Source organism: Pseudophryne corroboree, chromosome 2 (genome assembly GCF_028390025.1).
Source record: "Pseudophryne corroboree isolate aPseCor3 chromosome 2, aPseCor3.hap2, whole genome shotgun sequence".
NCBI classification, from domain to species: Eukaryota; Metazoa; Chordata; class Amphibia; order Anura; family Myobatrachidae; genus Pseudophryne; species Pseudophryne corroboree.
The window spans coordinates 616,954,495-616,978,861 of NC_086445.1; the positions used below are offsets into that span (position 1 = coordinate 616,954,495).

Sequence of the window (24,367 nt, forward strand, 5' to 3'; positions counted from 1 at the left end):
GGCGGCTTTATCATATAAAAGCCCTTACCTAATTTTTCATTCAGACAGGGCAGAACTGAGGACTCGCCCTCAATTTCTCCCTAAGGTGGTTTCAGCGTTTCACATGAACCAGCCTATTGTGGTACCTGCGGCTACTAGGGACTTGGAGGACTCCAAGTTGCTGGACGTAGTCAGGGCCCTGAAAATATATGTTTCCAGGACGGCTGGAGTCAGAAAATCTGACTCGCTGTTTATCCTGTATGCACCCAACAAGCTGGGTGCTCCTGCTTCTAAGCAGACGATTGCTCGTTGGATTTGTAGTACAATTCAGCTTGCACATTCTGTGGCAGGCCTGCCACAGCCAAAATCTGTAAAAGCCCATTCCACAAGGAAAGTGGGCTCATCTTGGGCGGCTGCCCGAGGGGTCTCGGCTTTACAACTTTGCCGAGCAGCTACTTGGTCAGGGGCAAACACGTTTGCTAAATTTTACAAATTCGATACCCTGGCTGAGGAGGACCTGGAGTTCTCTCATTCGGTGCTGCAGAGTCATCCGCACTCTCCCGCCCGTTTGGGAGCTTTGGTATAATCCCCATGGTCCTTACGGAGTTCCCAGCATCCACTAGGACGTCAGAGAAAATAAGAATTTACTTACCGATAATTCTATTTCTCATAGTCCGTAGTGGATGCTGGGCGCCCATCCCAAGTGCGGATTGTCTGCAATACTTGTATATAGTTATTGTTACAAAAATCGGGTTGTTTATTGTTGTGAGCCATCTTTTCAGAGGCTCCTACGTTAATCATACTGTTAACTGGGTTCAGATCACAAGTTGTACGGTGTGATTGGTGTGGCTGGTATGAGTCTTACCCGGGATTCAAGATCCTTCCTTATTATGTACGCTCGTCCGGGCACAGTATCCTAACTGAGGCTTGGAGGAGGGTCATAGGGGGAGGAGCCAGTGCACACCAGCTAGTCCTAAAGCTTTTACTTTTGTGCCCAGTCTCCTGCGGAGCCGCTATTCCCCATGGTCCTTACGGAGTTCCCAGCATCCACTACGGACTATGAGAAATAGAATTATCGGTAAGTAAATTCTTATTTTTGCAGCGCCGTACAAAGGACAGTACAGGGAGACAGTAGATAAATAACAAAAATAGAGTACAGGTAACAAAGAGCGCCACAATTCTCAAAACAAATACAGCTAAGATGTAAGTAGCGAGGGAGTAATCATTGTACTACTTGGGGCTGGCGGCCATAGATAGAGATGAGCCTTTACTAGTCGGAGAAAAAGCGGGTGAAGATGGTCGCTGAGTAGGAGGGAGCTGCGAGTGAAATGTGTCGAGAAGAGGACTTTGACAACAGGACTAAAGAGGGCCCTGCTCTGAAGAGCTAACAATCTAGTGGGAAGGGGCGACAGACAGATGACATGAGGAACAAGCAAGTGGGAGGAAGCCTGATGGCAGTATGTAAGCAAAGCAGAGATGTTCAAGGCATGAGGCAGGGGGATAGAGGAGTAGGCTCAGGACTAGGTTATGCATCGGAAGGGTATGTTTTGTTGAATTGGTGGGTTTTCAGTGCCCGTTTGAAGCTTTGCAAGGTCGGGGAGAGTCTAATGGAGCAGGGGAGCGCGGTCCACTGAAGGGGTGCAGCACGGGCAAAATCTTGAACTCGTGCATGGGAAGCGGTGACCAGGGCAGAGGAGAGGCATCGGTCATTGGCCGACCATAGTGGGCGGGAGGGAGTATGAAGGGAGAGGAGGTTGGAGTTGTAGGAAGCAGTGGAATTAGAGATGGCCTTGTATGTGAGGGTGAGGAGTTTGAAGAGGATTCTGTAGGTGAATGGGAGCCAGTTTAGATCTTGTTGAAGGGGAGTGGCAGATGTGGAGCGGCGGGAGAGGAAGATAAGCCTAGCTGCGGAGTTGAGGACAGATTGGAGGGGTGCGCGATATGAGCAAGTGAGGCCAGTGAGGAGTACATTGTAGTAGTGCATTTCCACCATATCTGGAAACGTTATGTCTCCTGGTGTGATGGCCAAAGATATCTGGCTGCGGATTTCAACCTGGGGCGCTTATTGCGTTTCTTGCAGGCTGGTGTGGATATGGGCCTAAGGTTGGGCTCCATAAAAGTTCAGATTTCGGCCTTGTCCATTCTCTTTCAGAAGAAATTGGCTTCTTTACCTGAAGTCCAGACGTTCCTACAGGGTGTCCTTCACATCCAGCCTCCCTTTGTGCCGCCCACGGCACCTTGGGATCTCAACGTGGTATTGACCTTTCTCCAATCCTCTTGGTTTGTACCACTGGTGTCGGTGGAGGACAAGTACCTTACCCGGAAGACAGTTATGCTATTGGCATTAGCTTCAGCTAGGCACGTTTCAGAACTTGGAGCTTTGTCCTGCAAGAGTCCCTACTTGGTCTTTCATCAGGACAGAGCGGAGCTCAGGACTCGTCAGCAGTTTCTGCCTATGGTGGTTTCTGCATTCCACCTTAATCAGCCTATTGTTGTTCCGGCGGCTTCCTCTACTTCCTCAAACCCTGAGTCCTTGGATATGGTGTGAGCCCTGAAGATCTATGTCAAGAGGACGGCTGCTGTCTGGAAATCGGATTTGCTGTATGATGCTCACAAGAAGGGTTGTCCTGCTTCAAAGCAGTTGATTGCCCATTGGATTAGGCTTACTATTCAACATGCCTACACTTCGGTGTCCTTGCCGGTTCCTTGGTCTATCAAGGCCCACTCTACTAGATTGGTGGGTTCTTCCTGTGCGGCTGCCCATGGTGCCTAGGCCTTGCAACTATGCCGGGCAGCTACTTGGTCAGGGACAAACACGTTTATCAAGTTTTACAGGTTTGATACCCTGGCAAAAGAGGATATCCAATTCGGACATGCGGTGTTGCAGACGTCCCAGCACGTTACCACCCATTCTGGGATCTTTGGGACGTTCCCATCATACTAAGTGACCCCAGTATCCCTTATGGATTATACATACGTAAAAAAAATAGGATTTGATTTACCTACCGGTAAATCCTTTTCTATTGTCCATAAGGGATACTGGACGCCTGCCTCTGTGCTTCGACCATTCTGCAAGTTTGTTCTTGTTGAAGTTGTTTGACTCAGCTGTTGCTGTTTCTGTTTCACTGGCTCTTGCTAGTTTGTTTGTTCTGCTGTGTGCTGGTTTGTTAATCTCACCACTAGTTGTCTTGTCATGTTTCCTCCTCACAAGTATGTCCAACTCCTTCGGGCACAGTTTTCCTAGACTGGGCTGTGGGGGAGGGAGGGCATAGATGGGAGGAGGCAGCATACCCTGTTTGAAGAAATTTCAAGTGCACCGGCTCCTTTGGACACCATCTATACCCCATCGTATTAAGTGATCCCAGTATCCCTTAAGGACTACGAGAAAAGGATTTATCGGTAGGTAATTAAAATTCTATTTTTTTTTCACGTATATGTGTGTGTGTGTGTGTAGAAAAAGTAAATTGAGTTAACTTCTATATGAGCAACAAAAAGTTATTTTCATTGGTTATTTTACTGAGGTTCAGTGAAATAACATAACATAACTTTTTCTGGACTAAAGCAGTGATCGCAAAAACGCGCCATGGCGCGTATTTTACCCACTTTTGAGGACCTGTGACTCAGTTTTCTAAACTGGGAGGGTCCCAGGGGACGCGCTCAGAGGCAGCCAATCTATAGCTGCCGTCCTGGCTGCAAGATATAAACAGAGGAGGTAGAGCCTTTCCACTCCTCTTTGGCGCCTCTGGGTCCGGGCATGGCGCAGCTCCCTGGAAACGTGACCATGAAGTGGTCCATGCGCCGTGAGTCTGTGGACACACTGAAGGCATATTTGCTGGTAAGAATCTATTGTGCATTTGGGTCGCGGAGTGATAGGTGCGGCGGCGGCCCGGTGAGTGAGTAGCCACGACATGTGAGAGTGTCAAAGGTGGTGGCTGGGCTTGTTGGGGGGGGGGGGGGGGTCCCCGCAGCGTCTGGGGGGGACTGGGATGGTGGCTGCCGCTGGACTCTTGTGGTTTTCCGCAGTGTTCGTGGCGCAGGTCGCGTGGTGCAGGGCTACCGTGAATCATGTTATAGCCGCCGCGGTGGATGAGTGAGTCCCAAGTGCTACTGCAGTGGATGTCAGCTGGTATGTGGCTTGACTGGCTGTAAACGCGGCTGCCAGGTTCCCAGGAAGAGGGGGGTGTAGACACATGTGAGAGACTGAGTGTCGCGTCTTAGGCAGCGGTGCCGGTGAGGGGCGGTAACACAAGCAGGTGGTGGCTGGACTTGCTGTGGGGGATTCCTAGTGCGTCTGGGGTTCTGAGGAGGTGGCTGCATTGTGTCTAAGTGCTCTACCTGGTGCAGTGTATATAACGTGCTCTACCTGGCGCAGTGTATATGACGTGCTCTACCTGGCGCAATGTGTAGAACGTGCTCTACCTGGCGCAATGTGTAGAACGTGCTCTACCTAGTGCAATGTGTATAATGTGCTCTACCTGGCGCAATGTGTGTAACGTGCTCTACCTGGTGCAATGTGTGTAACGTGCTCTACCTGGCGCAATGTGTGTAACGTGCTCTGCCTGGCGCAGTGTGTATAACGTGCTCTGCCTGGCGCAATGTGTATAACGTGCTCTGCCTGGCGCAATGTGTATAATGTGCTCTGCCTGTTGCAATGTGTATAGGAGGTTCTACCTGGTGCAATGTGAATTGGCACTATTATGTGGCCACGCCCCTTCCTCATGAAGCCAAGCCCATACATTTTTGATGTGCGCCTTCGGCACGCACTGTCCATGCTTCCATATTTTGGAATATGGGAGGGGGAGCACCAATTCCCTTTCTGCCAAAGGGTGCCAAAATGTCTACTTACACCTCTGGGGCAGTGTGTCCTGTATGCTACACATCCCAGCAGCATTGTTACACCCCTCGCAACACTTTTGTAGTGTCCAAATCAAGTCATGTGTTTTTATATTTGAATCATTAATAAAATTAATGAGAACCTTCATTCCGATGGAACCCAGAAAAGGATAGGTAGGACCCCAATTTTTAAAAGTGAGGGGTCCCTGGGACCACTGATAGCAATCACTGCTAATGCTTCTATCAGATTATTGTGTACAACAAAACGCTTCCAAAACTTAATGCTTGAACTCATTGTTTCATAGGCATATCACTGTTATATGCATCAGTAATATGAATAAATAGTTTACTTCTTTCCAGAAGTAGCTGATCAGTGTCTGCCTATGATTAGTTCAAAGAGAGTAGGAGCGGTTAGTGACAAAGGGAAAATCTCAATTTTAAACCCCCTGCCCTCATTCCTACCTTGCAAGAGGTAGTGGGATCACGACCATGCCATTTATTTGAAGTATACTAACTTCGATAATGAACATTTTACGTACAAGGAAAGATGGGAGAATTGATCCAAAAATCGACATGTTTTCTGTGATGAGAGCATTAATTGGATGCTTTAGCATTAAAAGTATTAAGGTAGAAATGCAAAGTTGATCACTTTGGAGGCACTGGGGAGGAAAGATCTCTCAATAACATTGTATTAAAAGCAGACGCCTGTTGTAATTCTGGTAAGCTGTACAAGTTTCATTTAGGGTTTGTGTAAAGTTCTTATTTGTAATGGGGGTAATTCCAAGTTGATCGCAGCAGGATTTTTGATAGCAACTGGGCAAAACCATGTGCACTGCAGGGGAGGCAGATATAACATGTGCAGAGAGAGTTAGATTTGGGTGGGTTATTTTGTTTCTGTGCAGGGTAAATACTGGCTGCTTTATTTTTACACTGCAAATTAGATTGCAGATTGAACACACCCCACCCAAATCTAACTCTTTCTGCACATGTTATATCTGCCTCCCCTGCAGTGCACATGGTTTTGCCCAGTTGCTATCAAAAATCCTGCTGCGATCAACTTGGAATTACCCCCGATGTCTCTTTTTCTGCAACGTCATCAAATGCATTTCAATTCTCGATTTACTAAATTGTCTCATCTCTTCTCATTTGACCCCTTTTAAAACAGTTGTCTGAGAAAGGCAAACCATACGTGGACATCCAGGGGCTGACTTCAACTACTATGGAGATACTACTTGACTTTGTGTACACAGAGACGGTTCATGTAACAGTGGAGAATGTGCAGGAGCTCCTGCCAGCTGCTTGTTTACTTCAGCTGAAAGGTGAGCAGAGGACAGCAGAGGAGCAATTACAGAATGGTTTGATAACTGCCAATAGTCCACAACTGCTATGTTCATATTTTAAACAGGGGGGTAATCTCTAATGAATGGGTTCTCTGGAGTTTGAGAATCTTTGTTTAAAATGGGCATTCATATTATTATATTTTCTCTAACGTCCTAAGTGGATGCTGGGGACTCCGTAAGGACCATGGGGAATAGCGGCTCCGCAGGAGACTGGGCACATCTAAAGAAAGCTTTAGGACTATCTGGTGTGCACTGGCTCCTCCCCCCATGACCCTCCTCCAAGCCTCAGTTAGATCTCTGTGCCCGAACGAGAAGGGTGCACACTAGGGGCTCTCCTGAGCTTCTTAGTGAAAGTTTTAGATTAGGTTTTTTATTTTCAGTGAGACCTGCTGGCAACAGGCTCACTGCATCGAGGGACTAAGGGGAGAAGAAGCGAACTCACCTGCGTGCAGAGTGGATTGGGCTTCTTAGGCTACTGGACATTAGCTCCAGAGGGACGATCACAGGCCCAGCTTGGATGGGTCCCAGAGCCGCGCCGCCGGCCCCCTTACAGAGCCAGAAGGCAGAAGAGGTCCGGAAAATCGGCGGCAGAAGACGTCCTGTCTTCAACAAGGTAGCGCACAGCACTGCAGCTGTGCGCCATTGCTCTCAGCACACTTCACACTTCGGTCACTGAGGGTGCAGGGCGCTGGGGGGGGGGGCGCCCTGAGACGCAATAAAAACACCTTGGATGGCAAAAAAATGCATCACATATAGCTCCTGGGCTATATGGATGCATTTAACCCCTGCCAGAATCCATAAAAAAGCAGGAGAAAAGTCCGCGAAAAAGGGGCGGAGCCTATCTCCTCAGCACACTGGCGCCATTTTCCCTCAGCTCCGTTGGAGGGAAGCTCCCTGTCTCTCCCCTGCAGTCACTACACTACAGAAAGGGTTAAAAAAAGAGAGGGGGGCACTAATTAGGCGCAGTGTTAACTATACAGCAGCTATAAGGGGAAAAACACTTATATAAGGTTATCCCTGTATATATATAGCACTCTGGTGTGTGCTGGCAAACTCTCCCTCTGTCTCCCCAAAGGGCTAGTGGGGTCCTGTCCTCTATCAGAGCATTCCCTGTGTGTGTGCTGTATGTCGGTACTTTTGTGTCGACATGTATGAGGAGAAAAATGATGTGGAGACGGAGCAGATTGCCTGTAATAGTGATGTCACCCCCTAGGGGGTCGACACCTGAGTGGATGAACTGTTGGAAGGAATTACGTGACAGTGTCAGCTCTGTATAAAAGACAGTGGTTGACATGAGACAGCCGGCTACTCAGCTTGTGCCTGTCCAGACGTCTCATAGGCCGTCAGGGGCTCTAAAGCGCCCGTTACCTCAGATGGCAGATATAGACGCCGACACGGATACTGACTCCAGTGTCGACGGTGAAGAGACGAATGTGACTTCCAGTAGGGCCACACGTTACATGATTGAGGCAATGAAAAATGTTTTACACATTTCTGATAATACGAGTACCACCAAAAAAGGGGTATTATGTTCGGTGAGGAAAAACTACCTGTAGTTTTCCTGAATCTGAGAAATTAAATGAGGTGTGTGATGATGCGTGGGTTTCCCCCGATAACAACGGATAATTTCTAAAATGTTATTGGCATTATATCCTTTCCCGCCAGAGGTTATGGTGCGTTGGGAAACACCCCCTAGGGGGGATAAAGCGCTCACACGCTTGTAAGGGCTCTACCTTCGCCTGAGATGGCCGCCCTTAAGGATCCTGCTGATAGAAAGCAGGAGGGTATCCTAAAAGGTATTTACACACATACTGGTGTTATACTGCGACCAGCAATCGCCTCAGCCTGGATGTGCAGTGCTGGGTTGGCGTGGTCGGATTCCCTGACTGAAAATATTGATACCCTAGATAGGGACAGTATATTTTTGCCTATAGAGCATTTAAAAGATGCATTTTTATATATGCGTGATGCACAGCGGAATATTTGCCGACTGGCATCAGGTCTAAGCGCATTGTCCATTTCTACCAGTAGAGGGTTATGGACACGTCAGTGGTCAGGTGATGCGTATTCCAAACGGCATTTGGAAGTATTGCTTTATTAAGGGAGGAGTTATTTGGGGTCGGTCTTTCAGACCTGGTGGCCACGGCAACAGCTGGGAATTCCACGTTTGTACCCCAGGTCGCCTCTCAACATGAGAAGACGCCGTATTATCAGGCGCAGTCTTTTCGTGGACAAGCGGGCAAAAGGTTCCTCATTTCTGCCCCGTGACAGAGGGAGAGGAAAAAGGCTGCAGAAATCAGCCAGTTCCCAGGAACAGAAACCCTCTCCCGCCTCTGCCAAGCCCTCAGTATACGCTGGGGCTTTACAAGCAGAATCAGGCACGGTGGGGGGCCCGTCTCAATGAATTTCAGCGCGCAGTGGGCTCACTCGCAAGTAGACCCCTGGATCCTTCAGGTGATATCTCAGGGGTACAAATTAGAATTTGAGACGTCTCCCCCTCGCCGTTTCCTAAAGTCGGCTTTACCGATGTCTCCTTCTGACAGGGAGACAGTTTTGGAAGCCATTCACAAGCTGTATTCCCAGCAGGTGATAATCAAGATACCCCTCCTGCAACAGGGAACGGGGTATTATTCCACACAGTTGTGGTACCGAAGCCGGACGGCTCGGTGAGACCGATTCTAAATCTAAAATCTTTGAACACTTACGTACAGAGGTTCAAATTCAAGATTGAGTCACTCAGAGCAGTGATTGCGAACCTGGAAGAAGGGGACTACATGATGTCTCGGGACATCAAGGATGCTTACCTTCATGTCAAAATTTACCCTTCTCACCAAGGGTACCTCAGGTTTATGGTACAGAACTGTCACTATCAGTTCAGACGCTGCCGTATGGATGGTCCACGGCACCCCGGGTCTTTACCAAGGTAATGGCCGAAATGATGATATTCCTTCGAAGGAAGTGAATTTTAGTTATCCCTTCCTTGGACAATTCCCTGATAAGGGTAAGATCCAGGGAACAGTTGGAGGTCAGTGTAGCACTATCTCAGGTAGTGTTGCGGCAGCACGATTGGATTCTCAATATTCCAAAATCGCACCTGGTTCCGACGACGTGTCTTCTGTTCCTAGGGATGATCCTGGACACAGTCCAGAAAAAGGTGTTTCTCCCGGAGGAGAAAGCTAGGGAGTTATCCGAGCTAGTCAGGAACCTCCTAAAACCGAGCCAAGTCTCAGTGCATCAATGCACAAGGGTTCTGGGTAAAATGGTGGCTTCCTACGAAGCAATCCCATTCGGCAGATTCCACGCAAGAACTTTCCAGTGGGACCTGCTGGACAAATGGTCCGGATCGCATCTTCAGATGCATCAGCGGATAACCCTGTCACCAAGGACAAGGGTGTCCCTCCTGTGGTGGTTGCAGAGTGCTCATCTTCTAGAGGGCCGCAGATTAGGCATTCAGGACTGGGTCCTGGTGACCACTGATGCTAGCCTGCGAGGCTGGGGAGCAGTCACACAGGGAAGGAATATCCAGGGCTTATGGTCAAGCCTGGAGACATCACTTCACATAAATATCCTGAAGCTAAGGGACATTTACAATGCTCTAAGCTTAGCAAGACCTCTGCTTCAAGGTCAGCCGGTGTTGATCCAGTCGGACAACATCACGGCAGTCACCCACGTAAACAGACAGGGTGGCACAAGAAGCAGGAGGGCAATGGCAGAAGCTGCAAGGATTCTTCGCTGGGCGGAAAATCATGTGATAGCACTGTCAGCAGTATTCATTCCGGGAGTGGACAACTGGGAAGCAGACTTCCTCAGCACGACCTCCACCCGGGAGAGTGGGGACTTCACCCAGAAGTCTTCCACATGATTAAAAACTCGACAGGTATTGCGCCAGGTCCAGGGACCCTCAGGCAATAAGCTGTAGACGCTCTGGTAACACCGTGGGTGTACCAGTCAGGGTATGTGTTCCCTCCTCTGCCTCTCATACCCAAGGTACTGAGATTGATAAGATGGAGAGGAGTAAGCACTATATTCGTGGTTCCGGATTGGCCAAGAAGGACTTGGTAACCGGAACTTCAAGAGATGCTCACGGAGGATCCGTGGCCTCTACCTCTAAGAAGGGACCTGCTCCAGCAAGGACCCTGTCTGTTCCAAGACTTACCGCGGCTGCGTTTGACGGCATGGCGGTTGAACGCCGGATCCTGAAGGAAAAAAGGCATTCCGGATGAAGTCATCCCTATCCTGATCAAAGCCAGGAAGGATGTAACCGCAAAAACATTATCACCGCAATTGGCGAAAATATGTTGCGTGGTGCGAGGCCAGTAAGGCCCGACGGAGGAAATTCAACTGGGTCGATTCCTACATTTCCTGCAAACAGGAATGTCTATGGGCCTGAAATTGGGGTCCATTAAGGTTCAAATTTCGGCCCTGTCAATTTTCTTCCAAAAAGAACTAGCTTCAGTCCCTGAAGTTCAGACGTTTGTAAAAGGGGTACTGCATATACAGCCTCCTTTTGTGCCTCCAGTGGCACTTTGGGATCTCAATGTAGTTTTGGGTTCCAAAAGTCACATTGGTTTGAACCACTTAAATCTGTGGAGTTAAAATATCTCACATGGAAAGTGGTCATACTGTTGGCCCTGGCCTGGGCCAGGCGCGTGTCAGAATTGGCGGCTTTATCCTGAAAAAGCCCTTATCTGATTTTCCATTCGGACAGGGCGGAATTGAGGACTCGTCCTCAGTTTCTCCCCAAGGTGGTTTCAGCGTCTCACCTGAACCAACCTATTGGTGGTGCCTGCGGCTACTAGGGACTTGGAGGCCTCCAAGTTGCTAGACGTTGTCAGTGCCCTGAAAATATATGTTTCCAGGACGGCTGGAGTCAGGAAATCTGACTCGCTGTTTATCCTGTGTGCACCCAACAAGCTGGGTGCTCCTGCTTCTAAGCAGACTATTGCTCGTTGGATTTGTAGTACAATTCAGCTTGCACATTCTGTGGCAGGCCTGCCACAGCCAAAAATCTGTAAATGCCCACTCCACAAGGAAGGTGGGCTCATCTTGGGCGGCTGCCCGAGGGGTCTCGGCTTTACAACTTTGCCGAGCAGCTACTTGGTCAGGAGCCAAATACGTTTGTAAAATTCTACAAAATTGATATCCTGGCTGAGGAGGACCTGGAGTTCTCTCATTTGGTGCTGCAGAGTCATCCGCACTCTCCCGCCCGTTTGGGAGCTTTGGTATAATCCCCATGGTCCTTACGGAGTCCCCAGCATCCACTTAGGACGTTAGAGAAAATAAGAATTTACTTACCGATAATTCTATTTCTCATAGTCCGTAGTGGATGCTGGGCGCCCATCCCAAGTGCGGATTGTCTGCAATACTTGTACATAGTTATTGTTAAAAAAATCGGGTTATTATTGTTGTGAGCCATCTTTCAGAGGCTCCTCTGTTATCATGCTGTTAACTGGGTTCAGATCACAAGTTGTACGGTGTGATTGGTGTGGCTGGTATGAGTCTTACCCGGGATTCAAAATCCTTCCTTATTGTGTACGCTCGTCCGGGCACAGTATCCTAACTGAGGCTTGGAGGAGGGTCATAGGGGGAGGAGCCAGTGCACACCAGATAGTCCTAAAGCTTTCTTTAGATGTGCCCAGTCTCCTGCGGAGCCGCTATTCCCCATGGTCCTTACGGAGTCCCCAGCATCCACTACGGACTATGAGAAATAGAATTATCGGTAAGTAAATTCTTATTTTCTTTCTTAAACTATTTGGAAAGCGGTACACATTAAGCCCATCAAACGGTTTACTTAGAATGTGTATATTAAATTATAAAAATACTGTTTTATTTGGATGACCAACGTAACAATAAGCAAGAACTTGTAACATCCCTTCTTCTGGTATGGAGTGGGCTTGTAGACATTCAGAATGTTGACAACCACAATGGGGGCCCAAGAAAGTCAGCACTGGGAGATCGATGACTGCTGTTTAGAGCATTTCACAGGTGCTGTCACTAAGGTTGTCAATATGATGGTTAACCACAATGTTTGCAGTTATAGTGCCGGCGCTCGTGAAATACTTCAAGTAGTATATCACAGTAGTTTATTTCCCGGTGCCAATGTTCCAGGGTTTATATACTGCTTGTCAACATGAGTGTCAAAAGCTGTATGTATACCCCTGCATCTTACCCTCTTTTTTTGCTTTCAATTGGTTTTCCTGTTAATCCCTTCTATTGACATCACACTGAGGTGAGAGAAGGTGTGGGGGTTTTTGTGAAATATGAAACCTACATTTATAATGAACAAAAAGTCAAGCAAACAAGTTGTCATGACTAGTTAACTAAAATATTTTTCTACCCCAATAGCAAAGAGAAATTCTGTTTTTTTAATTCTTTGTAGCTTAGAGAAATGTCTGCCTTTTCACCAACTCCTACTGTAACATGTGACCCATGCAGGTGTAAAACAGGCATGCTGTGATTTTCTGGAATCTCAACTCGATCCATCCAACTGCTTAGGAATTCGGGACTTTGCAGAGACTCACAATTGCTTGGACCTGATGCAGGCAGCTGAAGTTTACAGCCAGAAACACTTTCCAGACGTAGTACAACATGAAGAGTTTATCTTGCTTCAGCAGGAGGAGGTGGAGAAACTAATCCGATGTGATGAGATTCAGGTACAAGAAAAGCCCATATAGTAGTCATGAAGTGCAGACCCTGTGCTGGCCACCAAGCTTATACCTATACAGGTTGAGTATCCCATATCCAAATATTCCGAAATACGGAATATTCCGAAATACGGACTTTTTTGAGTGAGAGTGAAATAGTGAAACCTTTGTTTTTTGATGGCTCAATGTACACAAACTTTGTTTAATACACAAAGTTATTAAAAATATTGTATTAAATGACCTTCAGGCTGTGTGTATAAGGTGTTTATGAAACATAAATGAATTGTGTGAATGTAGACACACTTTGTTTAATGCACAAAGTTATAAAAAATATTGGCTAAAATTGACTTCAGGCTGTGTGTATAAGGTGTATATGAAACATAAATGCATTCTGTGCTTATATTTAGGTCCCATCGCCATGATATCTCATTATAGTATGAAATTATTCCAAAATACGGAAAAATCCCATATCCAAAATACCTCTGGTCCCAAGCATTTTGGATAAGGGATACTCAACCTGTACTTTAAACTGGCTCTGCAGTTGCTGATTTCACTTTTTGTCATGCAGATAGATTCTGAAGAGCCTGTGTTTGAGGCTGTGATAAACTGGGTGAAGCACAATAAGCAGCACAGGGAGAAGTCCCTTCCACAGCTTCTACAGTATGTGCGCATGCCACTGCTAACACCACGCTACATCACAGATGTTATAGATACAGAGGTACATGGGCCAGGGAGTGCAAAGTGAATGGATTCTGTGTATCATTATCCCTTGTCGTATAGCTACCATACTATGATAGTGTGACATGTATGTTTATTTCCTTCAGCCCCTAATCAAATGCAGCTTACAGTGCAGAGACCTAGTGGATGAAGCTAAAAAATTTCACCTGCGTCCAGAGCTAAGGAGTCAGATGCAAGGTCCAAGAACCAGGGTGCGCCTGGGTATGTGTGAGCATTTGCATGCCCTATTTCTCTACTGGTGCAGAGAGAGTTAGATTTGGATGAGCTGTGTTCAAACTGAAATCTAAGTTGCAGTATAAAAATATAGCAGCCAGTATTTACCCTGCAGAGAAACAATATAACCCACCCAAATCTAACTCTCCATCTCGGAGAGACTGCTATTTTCTGCCAATGCCTGTAAATATTTTCCAATTTACTTTAGATAGACACTATGCCGAGTGACTGTAAACAATATCTTACGAGTCCTGGGCTAACAATGGCCGGTGTCAGAGATAACTAACTTCTTTAGTGCATCCAGGATTGTATGGTGCATTACAAAGCCAATATGGGAGCACCATCGCTGAGCTCCTTAGCTGAGATTTACAAAGGAAAAGTAGGACGTGGACTGCTAAAATAGATGAATTCCATGGAGGAACCCCAGTTAACAAGATTTTTGCTGTTTATATGAAAGACCCAGACTCTCCGTAATTCAGATTTCAGATACCATACTGTGGTCTACTTCCTTGGAATAATAAAAGTACGAGGACTTGTAAGATATTGTTTACAGTCACTTAGTATAGTGACCATCTAAAGTAAATTGGATGATAATTCCGTTACAGACGTTGGAAGAATGTAGAACTATAAGGCTAATCCTGGAAGGAAACAATCGTCAGCTTTGTGACTTTTTGAGAACCGTTAAGCTAAACAACCTTTTCAGTATGCATAGAATTGCAACATTGTATCTCTTGTGCACAGTGCTTTTACATGCTGTTATTTCTTCTGCATATTTCAGTTATTCCTTATGGTTTTTTTATTTTATTTTCAGTTCTTTATCATTACTAGGCAGGTTTTTGTTGAACGGTAAAAGTGATAATTTATTTTCATACAAATTTGAATTATTGTATCAAAAAGGAAGAGCGACTGGGCACTGGTGTATGATAAGTTGTAACAGATAGTAGAAAACCAAAAATGGACAGTTACAATTGTTGGAAAGGAAATAAGACCTTTCAATTATAGTCCCTGTTGAGCTAGAAAGTACAAGTACTGACAGGGGGAGAGAGAGAAAGCTCTTGTGTGGGATCACTCTTATGAAAGGAAGAAAGATTCTTCAATTAGGAAATAAAGAAAATTTAAAACATATATTTATTAATCCAAATTAGAACAATTACCCACCTGCGATCCAAAAGAGTGTGAGATAAAAAAAAGAGAGAGTGTGAAAAAATATTTAGAATGTTCTGGTGTGTTAATCACGAGAGAAAAATTAGAAAGGCTGCAGACACTTAATAGTCTGACACCCGTTTCTCCTGACCAGTACAGATGTTCTGTATTAATGGGACCGAAAAAGGAGGTCAGTATTGTGTCTTAGAAAGACCACTTAGATTAGGTCAATGCTGTACACTTTGCTAGTCACCCGTTGAACCATATGGCACATGTTAGAAAAGTATATCTTGATAACCTGACGCTAGGGGAAATATAAGAAAAGGGATATGAGAAGGAAGAAAGCAATTAGTGGTGATAGTGCTGTTGGTGTCCACCCTTCAAAAGAAGGGGAATAGTTCCTACCCTACAACATCGGGTATTCCCAGGGAGTCTCCTATCAAGGTACTGACCCAGCCTGACGCTGTTTGGCTTCCAAGATCGGACGAGATCAGGCATTAGCAGCGTGGTATGATAGTAGAGAGTCTATCTACCAATGAGAGTGCACCTATATACGAATGGAAGATTCGAGAGAAAGATAAGGCCATATAGTGCGTGGATCTGCTTTCCACGTTAGGCAAGGTAAAACAAGTGTCACTCAGTGGCGTTGTATACCCTGGATCGTGGATGAGAGTCCACTGGAAAATAGTAAGCAGAGAAAAGGATAAAGTATGCAGATTGGAGCCTATGGGGTTGGGTTGGTGGTTGGTATCCAGGGAAAGATAACAAATCAAGGTATGAGGCGTCAGGTGGGTTCGTGAACAAAATATGAATTAAATATACATTCTAGTTGTGCATAGACATCTACGAGTACTATAGCAGAAAATCATTACTTGGGCACAGAAACAAACAAATCAAACATACATAGAGTGTGACATACTGCATAAAGCAGTTATAGTCAGGCAGTGTGCATGGAGCAAAATTACCCTGTAATCACTAGGATTTGTGAGCTATAATATGCACAGAAAATTCTGACTACCTGGTCTGACAAGGTATTTAATATAGAAAAAAAGGGGGTTGTTAACCGCACAGACTAGAGAACAATGAAAATAAAAGATATCTAGGCCAAAGGACAGTCTCTAAACGAGTAACACTCCTACCCCAAATTTTCTTATATCTTGCACTTCTGTGCTTGTGTACTGATTAAAGGCAATGGGGGGTGCTCCCTGAGAGTTTGGGTTTAGTTTTACAACAGAACTTTACCAAGAAGGGTAAACAAAAACTCTCCTATGTTGGGGCACTCAGTTGGTGTCATGAATATATATGCAGTACCCTTGGATCAATAATAGGGAAAGAAAGACGGTCTTTCTTCTATTTCTATCTTCTGTCTTTCTTTCCCTATTATTGATCCAAGGGTACTGCATATATATTCATGACACCAACTGAGTGCCCCAACATAGAAGAGTTCTTGTTTACCCTTCTTGGTAAAGTTCTGTTGTAAAAGGTATTTAACATGCCAAGTAAAGATAAACGCACGTGGAAATAAATAGCAGTGGTGGTTCAAACTTCTGTTGAAAATAAGGAAAAATATACTCATAGGGTCAAATTCAGAAGGCAGGTGGTGACGAATAAAACCTCCATGGGAAGGTCCCGCTGTAGAATCCATGGAAAACGCGTTTCGCCCGTGGGCTTGTTCACTTCCGGGATCTCACAGCTGGTAATACATGAGGGGTTTAAAAACCCTGCAAGTGCGGGTAGCAGCCAATAGGCTATGGTAGTCCAATTAGGCATAGGGACAGGAGTCTGGAAACTCCCATCCTGGCGCTGGAGGCCAATAGGGACCTGTATGCGGCGCGTCCCAGCCAACCAGAGCATGGGTGCGCCTATTGACAGAAGCGGATGGGCGGAGTAAGATCAGTGGGTGTGCGGACGCTCGCGAACGTGTGTGTGAGTGATACACACATAGCCAATCAAGACGGGGAACGGAGGGTCACGGGGATGAATATGATAGTGCCATGTTGAAAGAGGGGATGCCAGGAGTACATAGGATAAAGATACAATACAGCAATTTTGTAGAAAAAGGTATACTGGAGTTTGATAAGTTGGCTATGCGCCTGAATGTAGCTGGTATTTATAAGGGTTGATGTAATGCCGAACCGGCTGGTATTAGCCAGCTCAGCAAAGGGGCGAGAGATTAGACAATCCCCCTATTGGCGTAGGAAGCCAATGGGGACATATGTGAAATGCGTCCCGGCCAATCGAGGCACGGGTACGCCTGGGGCATATGCGGAAGGGCGGACTCAGTAGAGTGGGAGTAGAAAAGCTCTCGCTTGTATGTCTGGGTAATATGCAGAAAGACAGAGTCACGTGGGGGAATGCCATGGCGCCATGTTGAAAATGGGAATGGCTTGCCAGGGGTTCCATGGAGTAGAAATTAAAACAAATAAGGTTAAAATAAAAAATAAATAGAAAGAACAGGTACACCTGGGTGTGTTGGGGATATAAAGACTGAATAGGGGGAAAAAGGGAAAGGTGAGATCACATGTGATACGGGGATGTGTAACACACCTCAGGGTGTGAGAAACAGAGATGACACCCATTGATGGCTAAGGGCAGAATGGAGAAATTGGTTGTACTGCATATCTCAGATAGGGAATATGCAGATGAAAAATGGGGAAATAAAGGGGGTGTCTAAACACTAAAGGAAAGAAGGGAATCTGTTGCCAGTGGATAATAATAATAAATATGCAACAATACATTTACGACAGTTGGTTGATTGTTATGATACTTTGTAGCACTCAACAGAGTGAGTAATAAATCTGATTATCACGTTGGTTAAAGTTATTATAAAAGCCATGAAAACACAGGCTGAAAAGAGAAAAGAAAAGAAAAACCTAGTCCTAATCGGCCACTAGGTATGTGATAACCACTGGGGAAATAGGGAGGGTAAATAAAATGGATGTGGGGTAGGGACTGATGTGGAGGATTAATGGTAAAAAATGGAAAGTGAGGGTGTGAGGTTACAAAAAAATGAGAGATATTAATGCGGCCCAGTGAGGGAGCAAGTGCCACAAATGACAGTGAAGTCTCAGGTTGGAGGTGGAATGCTGATTGGGGTAGGGAAGGGAGACCTTGGTGCATGATAAGGAATGAACGTGTAAAAGTGATACATGCATGGGTAAATGCATGTTGGAGGTGACTGATTATGGGCAAGGGATATCGCAGTGATAGAGCGGTCCAAAAAAGGGGGGGGTGATGGAAGGTTTAAGTGAAACTCAGGCAGTACATTGAAGGTTATGAGGACAGGACAATCAGGGGGACATGGGAAGGGAAGAAGGGGTGGGGGTGGAAAGGACCTGATGGGAAATGGAAAGGGTGTGTCAAAGTATTGGTCAAGATAGCTGAAGTAAAATTGATAGAAAAAAGAGGGGGAAAGTGACTGGCTGAAAGTGAGATAGTGGAAACATGCCGGCATGATCCGGGGAAAGAAAAACATAAAGAAGGAAAAAAGGGTAATCACATTATAAGTGTTACAGAGGAATTGGAGATGTCCTGTATTATAGAAAAGTGCCATAATTTATGTTTTCATTCAGTCCGAGGGGTCGGAGACTCCCGAGCCGAAATATCCATTCGCTCTCTTTTTTGTACAGTTCTATAGTCATGTCCCCTCCTCGTATGCCCAGGTGAATGCGGTCTAAGCCGAAAGCTTTCAATTCCTTAGTGGATCCTTTGTGCTGAAAATAGAAATGTTTGGCGACTGTTGTTTCATCTGTGTGAGATCTTTGGATGCATTCCGAATATTTCCCAGATGCTCCAGGATCCTTTCTTTCAGTTTGCGTGTAGTCATGCCGACATATTTAATGTTACAGCTTCAGGTAATGCAGTAAATTACTGCTTGAGTATTGCAGTTGAAGAAATGCCGTAATCTTTCTTCCTTTCATAAAAGTGCGCCCACACAAGAGCTTTCTCTCTCTCTCCCCCTGTCAGAATTTGAATTATTGCCAGACTGCTAATAAACATTGAATCCAACAAAGCAATTCAGATAAGCAACAAGAATTAGGCAGAGTAGCAAATACAGACCATGTATCTTCAGTATGTCATGGTCAACAGGCAGTATAACAAGCACTGAGTGTTCTGACTTCCTATAATAAATACCCACAGCCTGCAGAGGTTAGGCTGTGTCTAGTAAATGGGTGGAAAGCCTTTACAATTAATAGGCTTCTGGACCAACTTAACTGCCATAGTGCAGATCATCGTTTTGGTGGTCATAAATGTGGTCTTCAACACTGATAACTCCTTGTGGGCCATCCTAAATTTTGGGAGAAGTCTTTTTTTTTTTTTTATTTGGGGGGGAATATTTGCGGTTTCCCATCCTCTGTATTCTAGTTTGCCTTGGGGCTCTCTGTCATCTGTTAATGAAGATTTTTGGGGTGCTTTCATCAACACCATCATGGTAACGCCTGCAGGGTTGGCAGTGTATGATTCTCCCTAGTTATTAGGCATCACCAGTCAATTTATCCATACATGAAGATTTCCCTAGCCTCCTTTTGGATTCCATGCAGAACCTAGGATTCTGTCATCTATGCAAGATTAAGAATCTTCTGGAACCACTTACTGCCAGTCTTTCGGCTGGTTTAGGGCACACAGGGAGCAATACCTTTTCCTTCTACCTTATAGTTCACTCGCATAATGCAGTTTCTGCTTTCTGGTCCTGAAAGCTTTGTGCATCAGCCAACCAGTTGGGTTTAGTGAAACTAGGAGAAATATAGATTTTATATTTTTATTATTTTTTTGTTACTTGGAGCATTTGTCATAATGATCTGTCTGTGTAATATGTCTGTTATGTTTGTGTTATTTTTTTAGGAGCGAATGAGGTGCTACTTGTTATTGGAGGATTTGGTAGCCAACAGTCTCCTATTGATGTGGTGGAGAAATACGATCCCAAAAACCAGGAGTGGAGTTTCCTTCCAGTGAGTTCGTGGTTCCCATTGTAAATTATTTTTTTTTTTGTCATGCTAAATAACCCAGTATTGTGAAGTGCAAAGCTAAAGCTTGTGAGATTGTGATGCAGGGTACTAAGGTAACAGAAATGCTACGAACAGCTTAGAAATGCCTCCATCCTACAGGATTCCTACTGAGATGCAGACTCCAGTTCATTTGCTCCCTAACAGTTTAGCCTATAATAACTACTCTGCTGCCTATCCTCCTCATGGCATTGTCCCTTTTCTCTTCAGAAGCAGCCTCCGGTCCTTGTCTTCCTGTGTCTCTGTGGCTGGGTAAGAAGCCTGGGCCTAGGTCGAAGGACATCCTATGATCAGGATAACCGAGCATGCTGCTGCTTCCATTATGGGGGCTTCTCTCGAGCAGGGCGTGAACATTTCTCCTCATACTCGGTGGTGCAGGAGTGCAGCAGTTGACCGAGCTAGTGGCGGGCTGTGTTTGGCCCGCTGGCTTAGATTGATGGAGTTAAAATACATTCAGTGATATTACTTACAGCCGTCTTTGCAGATTCAGGTTTAGTTGTCATATCTACTTTAAGCAGTATTTTAAAAATGTGGCTTCAGTCATCATATGCCACAAAGGAGGAACTATTGCTCATTCTCACATGAAGTAAACTGCAGTGCTGTTTGTGGTTTTTGTGTAAACTGCCTTTGATACAGAAATTCCTTTTTCTCTAGCATCCATAAGGGATATTGGGGAGACTTAGGGGGTCATTCCAACTTGATCGTAGCTGTGCTAAATTTAGCACAGCTACGATCAGAAACACAGACATGTGGGGGGACGCCCCGCATGTCAGTGCCTGCCACGTCGCAAAAGTGCAAAAGCATTGCACAGCGGCGATACTTTTGCACTTCAGGAGTAGTTTCCGACCAGCGCAGCTTTTGTGTGCTGGCTGGGAGCTACTCGTCGCACATTGGCCAAACCGGGCCCACAAAACGGCAGCCAAACTCCACCGTGCCACCCCCTCCCACCCAGCGACCGCCTCTGTCTGTCAATCAGACAGAGGCGTTTGCTAGGCAACGGTAGCCGTCGGCTGTCAGCCATGTGCCGGCGCACTGCAGCGCAGGCGCATGTGCAGTTCTGACCTGATCACTGCGCTGCAAAAAACTGCAGCGAGTGATCAGGTCAGAATGACCCCCTTAGTGCGACGGTATAGACGGGGTCCAAAGGAGCCGGTACACTTTAAATTTCTTCAACTGGGTGTGCTAGCTCCTCCCCTATATGCCCCCTCCCACAGGCAGTTTAGAAAAAAGTTCCCTCAGGAGAGGATGCACAGCTTCAGAGTTTTCTTCGGTTTAATTTAAATCTTTATTATTTTCAGTATGATATTTGGGCAACAGCATACCTGCACCGTGGGAGTTAAGGAGTGGGGCGGTCACCGGCCTTGCGAGGTGTCAGAGCCATTTCCCTGCTGCAGGACCACCGTGCTGAGAGGTTGTTGTACAGCGGGGCAATGCGCCTTGGCGGTCACAATCACAGCACGCCGCACACCCCTCACAATAGTCTGAAGGTAACAACAGTGGCGAGTACAAACCGGGGGCCCCCGATTCAAGGTGCGGCTGATAAGCAGGGGAGGCATACGGGACCCTCCTGGGGGGGGACCCGCTATAGCCCACTGTGTACACTGGCTAGCGGTGGCTTAAACTAGCACTTGTGTGATGTTTTTAAGCTATTTGGGAGACATTGCCAGTATAAAAAACATTGTAGCTCCGGCGCCATTGGTGGGGGGCGGAGCTACCTCAGAGCGGGACCAGCAACATTTTGGCGCCATCCTCTGCTTACAGCTGCAGCAGCAGGCACACACACAGCTCCTCCAGACACTCAGGAAACTCTGGAAAACTGGTACAGGGTGTAGCAAAGGGGGAGAGCCGCTATTGTACACAATCTGTGTCCTATAAAGGACAGTAATCATAGGTGTTTCACTGTGATATAACAGCTTACAGACTCACTGGGGCTGTGTAGCTGGGGTGTGCTGGTCGTCTCTCTCTCTCCCTCTCACATATAGTAAGGGCAGGCTTGCTAATTTATTACTTGTCTGTGTGTATGTAACTGTGCATTACTGTGAACATGGGTAAACACAAATGATGCATTGTGTGTCACACCAGATTCCTCGACATCTGATTCTGTATCCTGTGAACAATGCAGCCAATCTTCACAACTCAGTGAGGGGGCTTGGGGGGGGGGTGTCAAGAGCCCTCCTGGCTAGGTGCCATTAAAACTTTGATGTCTGATATGTCTTCACAACTCACTGCTAATGCTCAAACTCAGCTACTACAACAGGCTGTTGCAGACCTAGCTGCCAGGGCAGATGTTACACAGCGCCCCCTCTCTAACTCAGGACCACAAAAGCGTGGTTTACCTGCCTTACTCTCTGATTCAGATGAAGAGATACAGAAGGATGGGGAGGACTTGAATCCCGTTAGTGGGGACTCCGCTTCTGCTCAGGGTATTGAACCCCTCATTCTAGCTATACGGGACGTGTTAAAACTCCCTCTAGAGGACGCTGCGTCACAGCAGTCTTTTTTTTCTTTACACTGAACAAGCCTAATGTCACTTTCCCTGATTCTGCAGAGTTAGATGACGACCTATTTAAGTTAGCCTGGAAAAACCAGACAAAAAATACTAAGTGTCAAAAAGATTTTTGCACACTTTCCCATTTGCTCATGAAGGTAGGAAATTCTGGGAAGAACCCCCGGCGGTTGACGTATCAGTCTCTCGCTGGTCTTAAAAGGCGGTGCTACCTGCCCGGGGCTCCTTTACCATAAAGGACCCTGGGGACAGAAAAAAAGAGACTACACTAAAGTCTATCTACACAGCAGCAGGTATATCACAAAGGCCGGTCATAGCAAGTTGCTGGATGACCCATGGATAATACAGCTGTCACCTCAGGCCAGGATTTCCCTCCTGTGGTGGCTGCAGTCTTTCAATCTCTTGGAAAGCCGAAAATTCAGGCTTGGATCCACCTCACGACGGATGCGAGTCTGAGAGGGTGGGGAGCTTTCACCCAAGGGGCTCAGTTCCAGGGCAGGTGGTCAGCCCACGAAGCCCTCCATCCGATAAACATTCTGAAACTTCGGGCAATCTACAATGCTCAGCTTCAGGCCTCTCCTCTACTCAAGGATCACGTGATCCAGGTACAGTCGGACAACGCCACAGCAGTGGCGTACATCAATCGGCAAGGAGGGACAACAAGCAGGGCCTGCATACGAGAAGTGTCAAAGGTACTCCTCTTGGCAGAAAGAAATGCATGAGCAATGTCAGCAATCTTCATTCCGGGAGTAGACAACTGGGAAGCAGACTTCCTGAGTCGTCACGTCCCGGCAGAGTGGGGGCTCCACCGTCAGGTGTTTCAGCAGATTGACTGGTGGGACTGCCCACAAATAGACATGATGGCTTCTTGACTGAACAAGAAGCTTCGTTGGTATTGCTCCCGAACCAGGGACCCTCTGGCAACGTCTCCTTGGCCTTACCGGCTGTCTACCTGTTTCCTCCGATTCCATTTCTCCCAAGGGTGCAAAAGCTAATCAGAAATCAAGGTGTCCAAGCAATTCTGATTGCCCCGGATTAGCCTCGGAGGGCGTGGTAAGTGGTCCTTCTGGACATGTCCGTCGAAGACCCTTGCCCTCTACCACTAAGAAGAGATCTTCAACAAGGACCGTTTGTCTACCCGGACTTACGGCAACTTCGTTTGACGGCATGGAGGTTGAGCGAAACATTCCAGCTCACAAGCGCTTTCTAAGAAGGTCATTGCTACCATGGTTCAGGCCAAGAAATCTGTGACGTCAAAACACTATCATCATATCTGGAGAAGATATGTCTCTTGGTGCGAGGATCGCATGTACCCGCATGCGGAGTTCAACTTGGGATGTTTCCTGCAGGCTGGTGTGGACAAGGGCATACGTCTGGGTTCCATTAAGGTCCAGATTTCAGCTCTCTCCATCTTCTTCCAGAAGAAATTGGCAGTGTTGCCAGAAGTTCAGATATTTTTGCAAGGGGTACTTCACATACAACCTCCTTTTGTGCCGCCCACGGCACCCTGGGATTTGAATGTTGTGTTGGAGTTTCTACAGTTGTCCTCGTATGAACCACTGATGGCGGTAGAAGACAAGTACCTCACGTGGAAGACGGTGATGTTGTTGGCCCTTGCTTTTGCTAGGCGTGTCTCAGAATTGGGGGCCTTATCATATAAAAGTCCCTACTTGGTCTTTCACGAGGACAGAGCGGAGCTCAGGACTAGGCAGCAGTTCCTGACGAAGGTCGTCTCTGCGTTCCACTTGAATCAACCTGTTGTGGTTCCGTCAGGTTCTGGCGCTTCTGCTCTTCCGGAGGCATTGGATGCGGTGCGAGCTTTGAAGATCTATGTCAAGAGAACGGCTCGGATCAGAAAGACGCATTCTTTGTTTGTGCTATATGATGCACAGAAAAAGGGTTGCCCTGCTTCAAAGCAGTCTGTTGCTCGTTGGCTTAGGCTTACTATCCAACAGGCCTATGTGTCGG

General features: G+C 46.5%; 1 protein-coding gene and 1 pseudogene across 3 annotated transcripts in view; one reads left to right on the forward strand and one right to left on the reverse strand.

Moving 5' to 3' along the window:
* Positions 1-24,367, forward strand: part of KLHL12 (kelch like family member 12) — an 83,627-nt gene that overhangs the window by 39,092 nt on the left and 20,168 nt on the right. For all 3 annotated transcript variants that reach the window (XM_063954815.1, XM_063954814.1, XM_063954816.1), the window contains exons 2-6: positions 5,978-6,131; positions 12,588-12,805; positions 13,365-13,514; positions 13,621-13,735; positions 19,733-19,839. In XM_063954815.1, coding sequence (XP_063810885.1) covers positions 5,978-6,131; positions 12,588-12,805; positions 13,365-13,514; positions 13,621-13,735; positions 19,733-19,839 — 744 coding nt within the window. The remainder of the gene's footprint in view (positions 1-5,977; positions 6,132-12,587; positions 12,806-13,364; positions 13,515-13,620; positions 13,736-19,732; positions 19,840-24,367) is intronic.
* On the reverse strand, positions 15,294-15,412 carry LOC135052150 (5S ribosomal RNA; annotated as a pseudogene).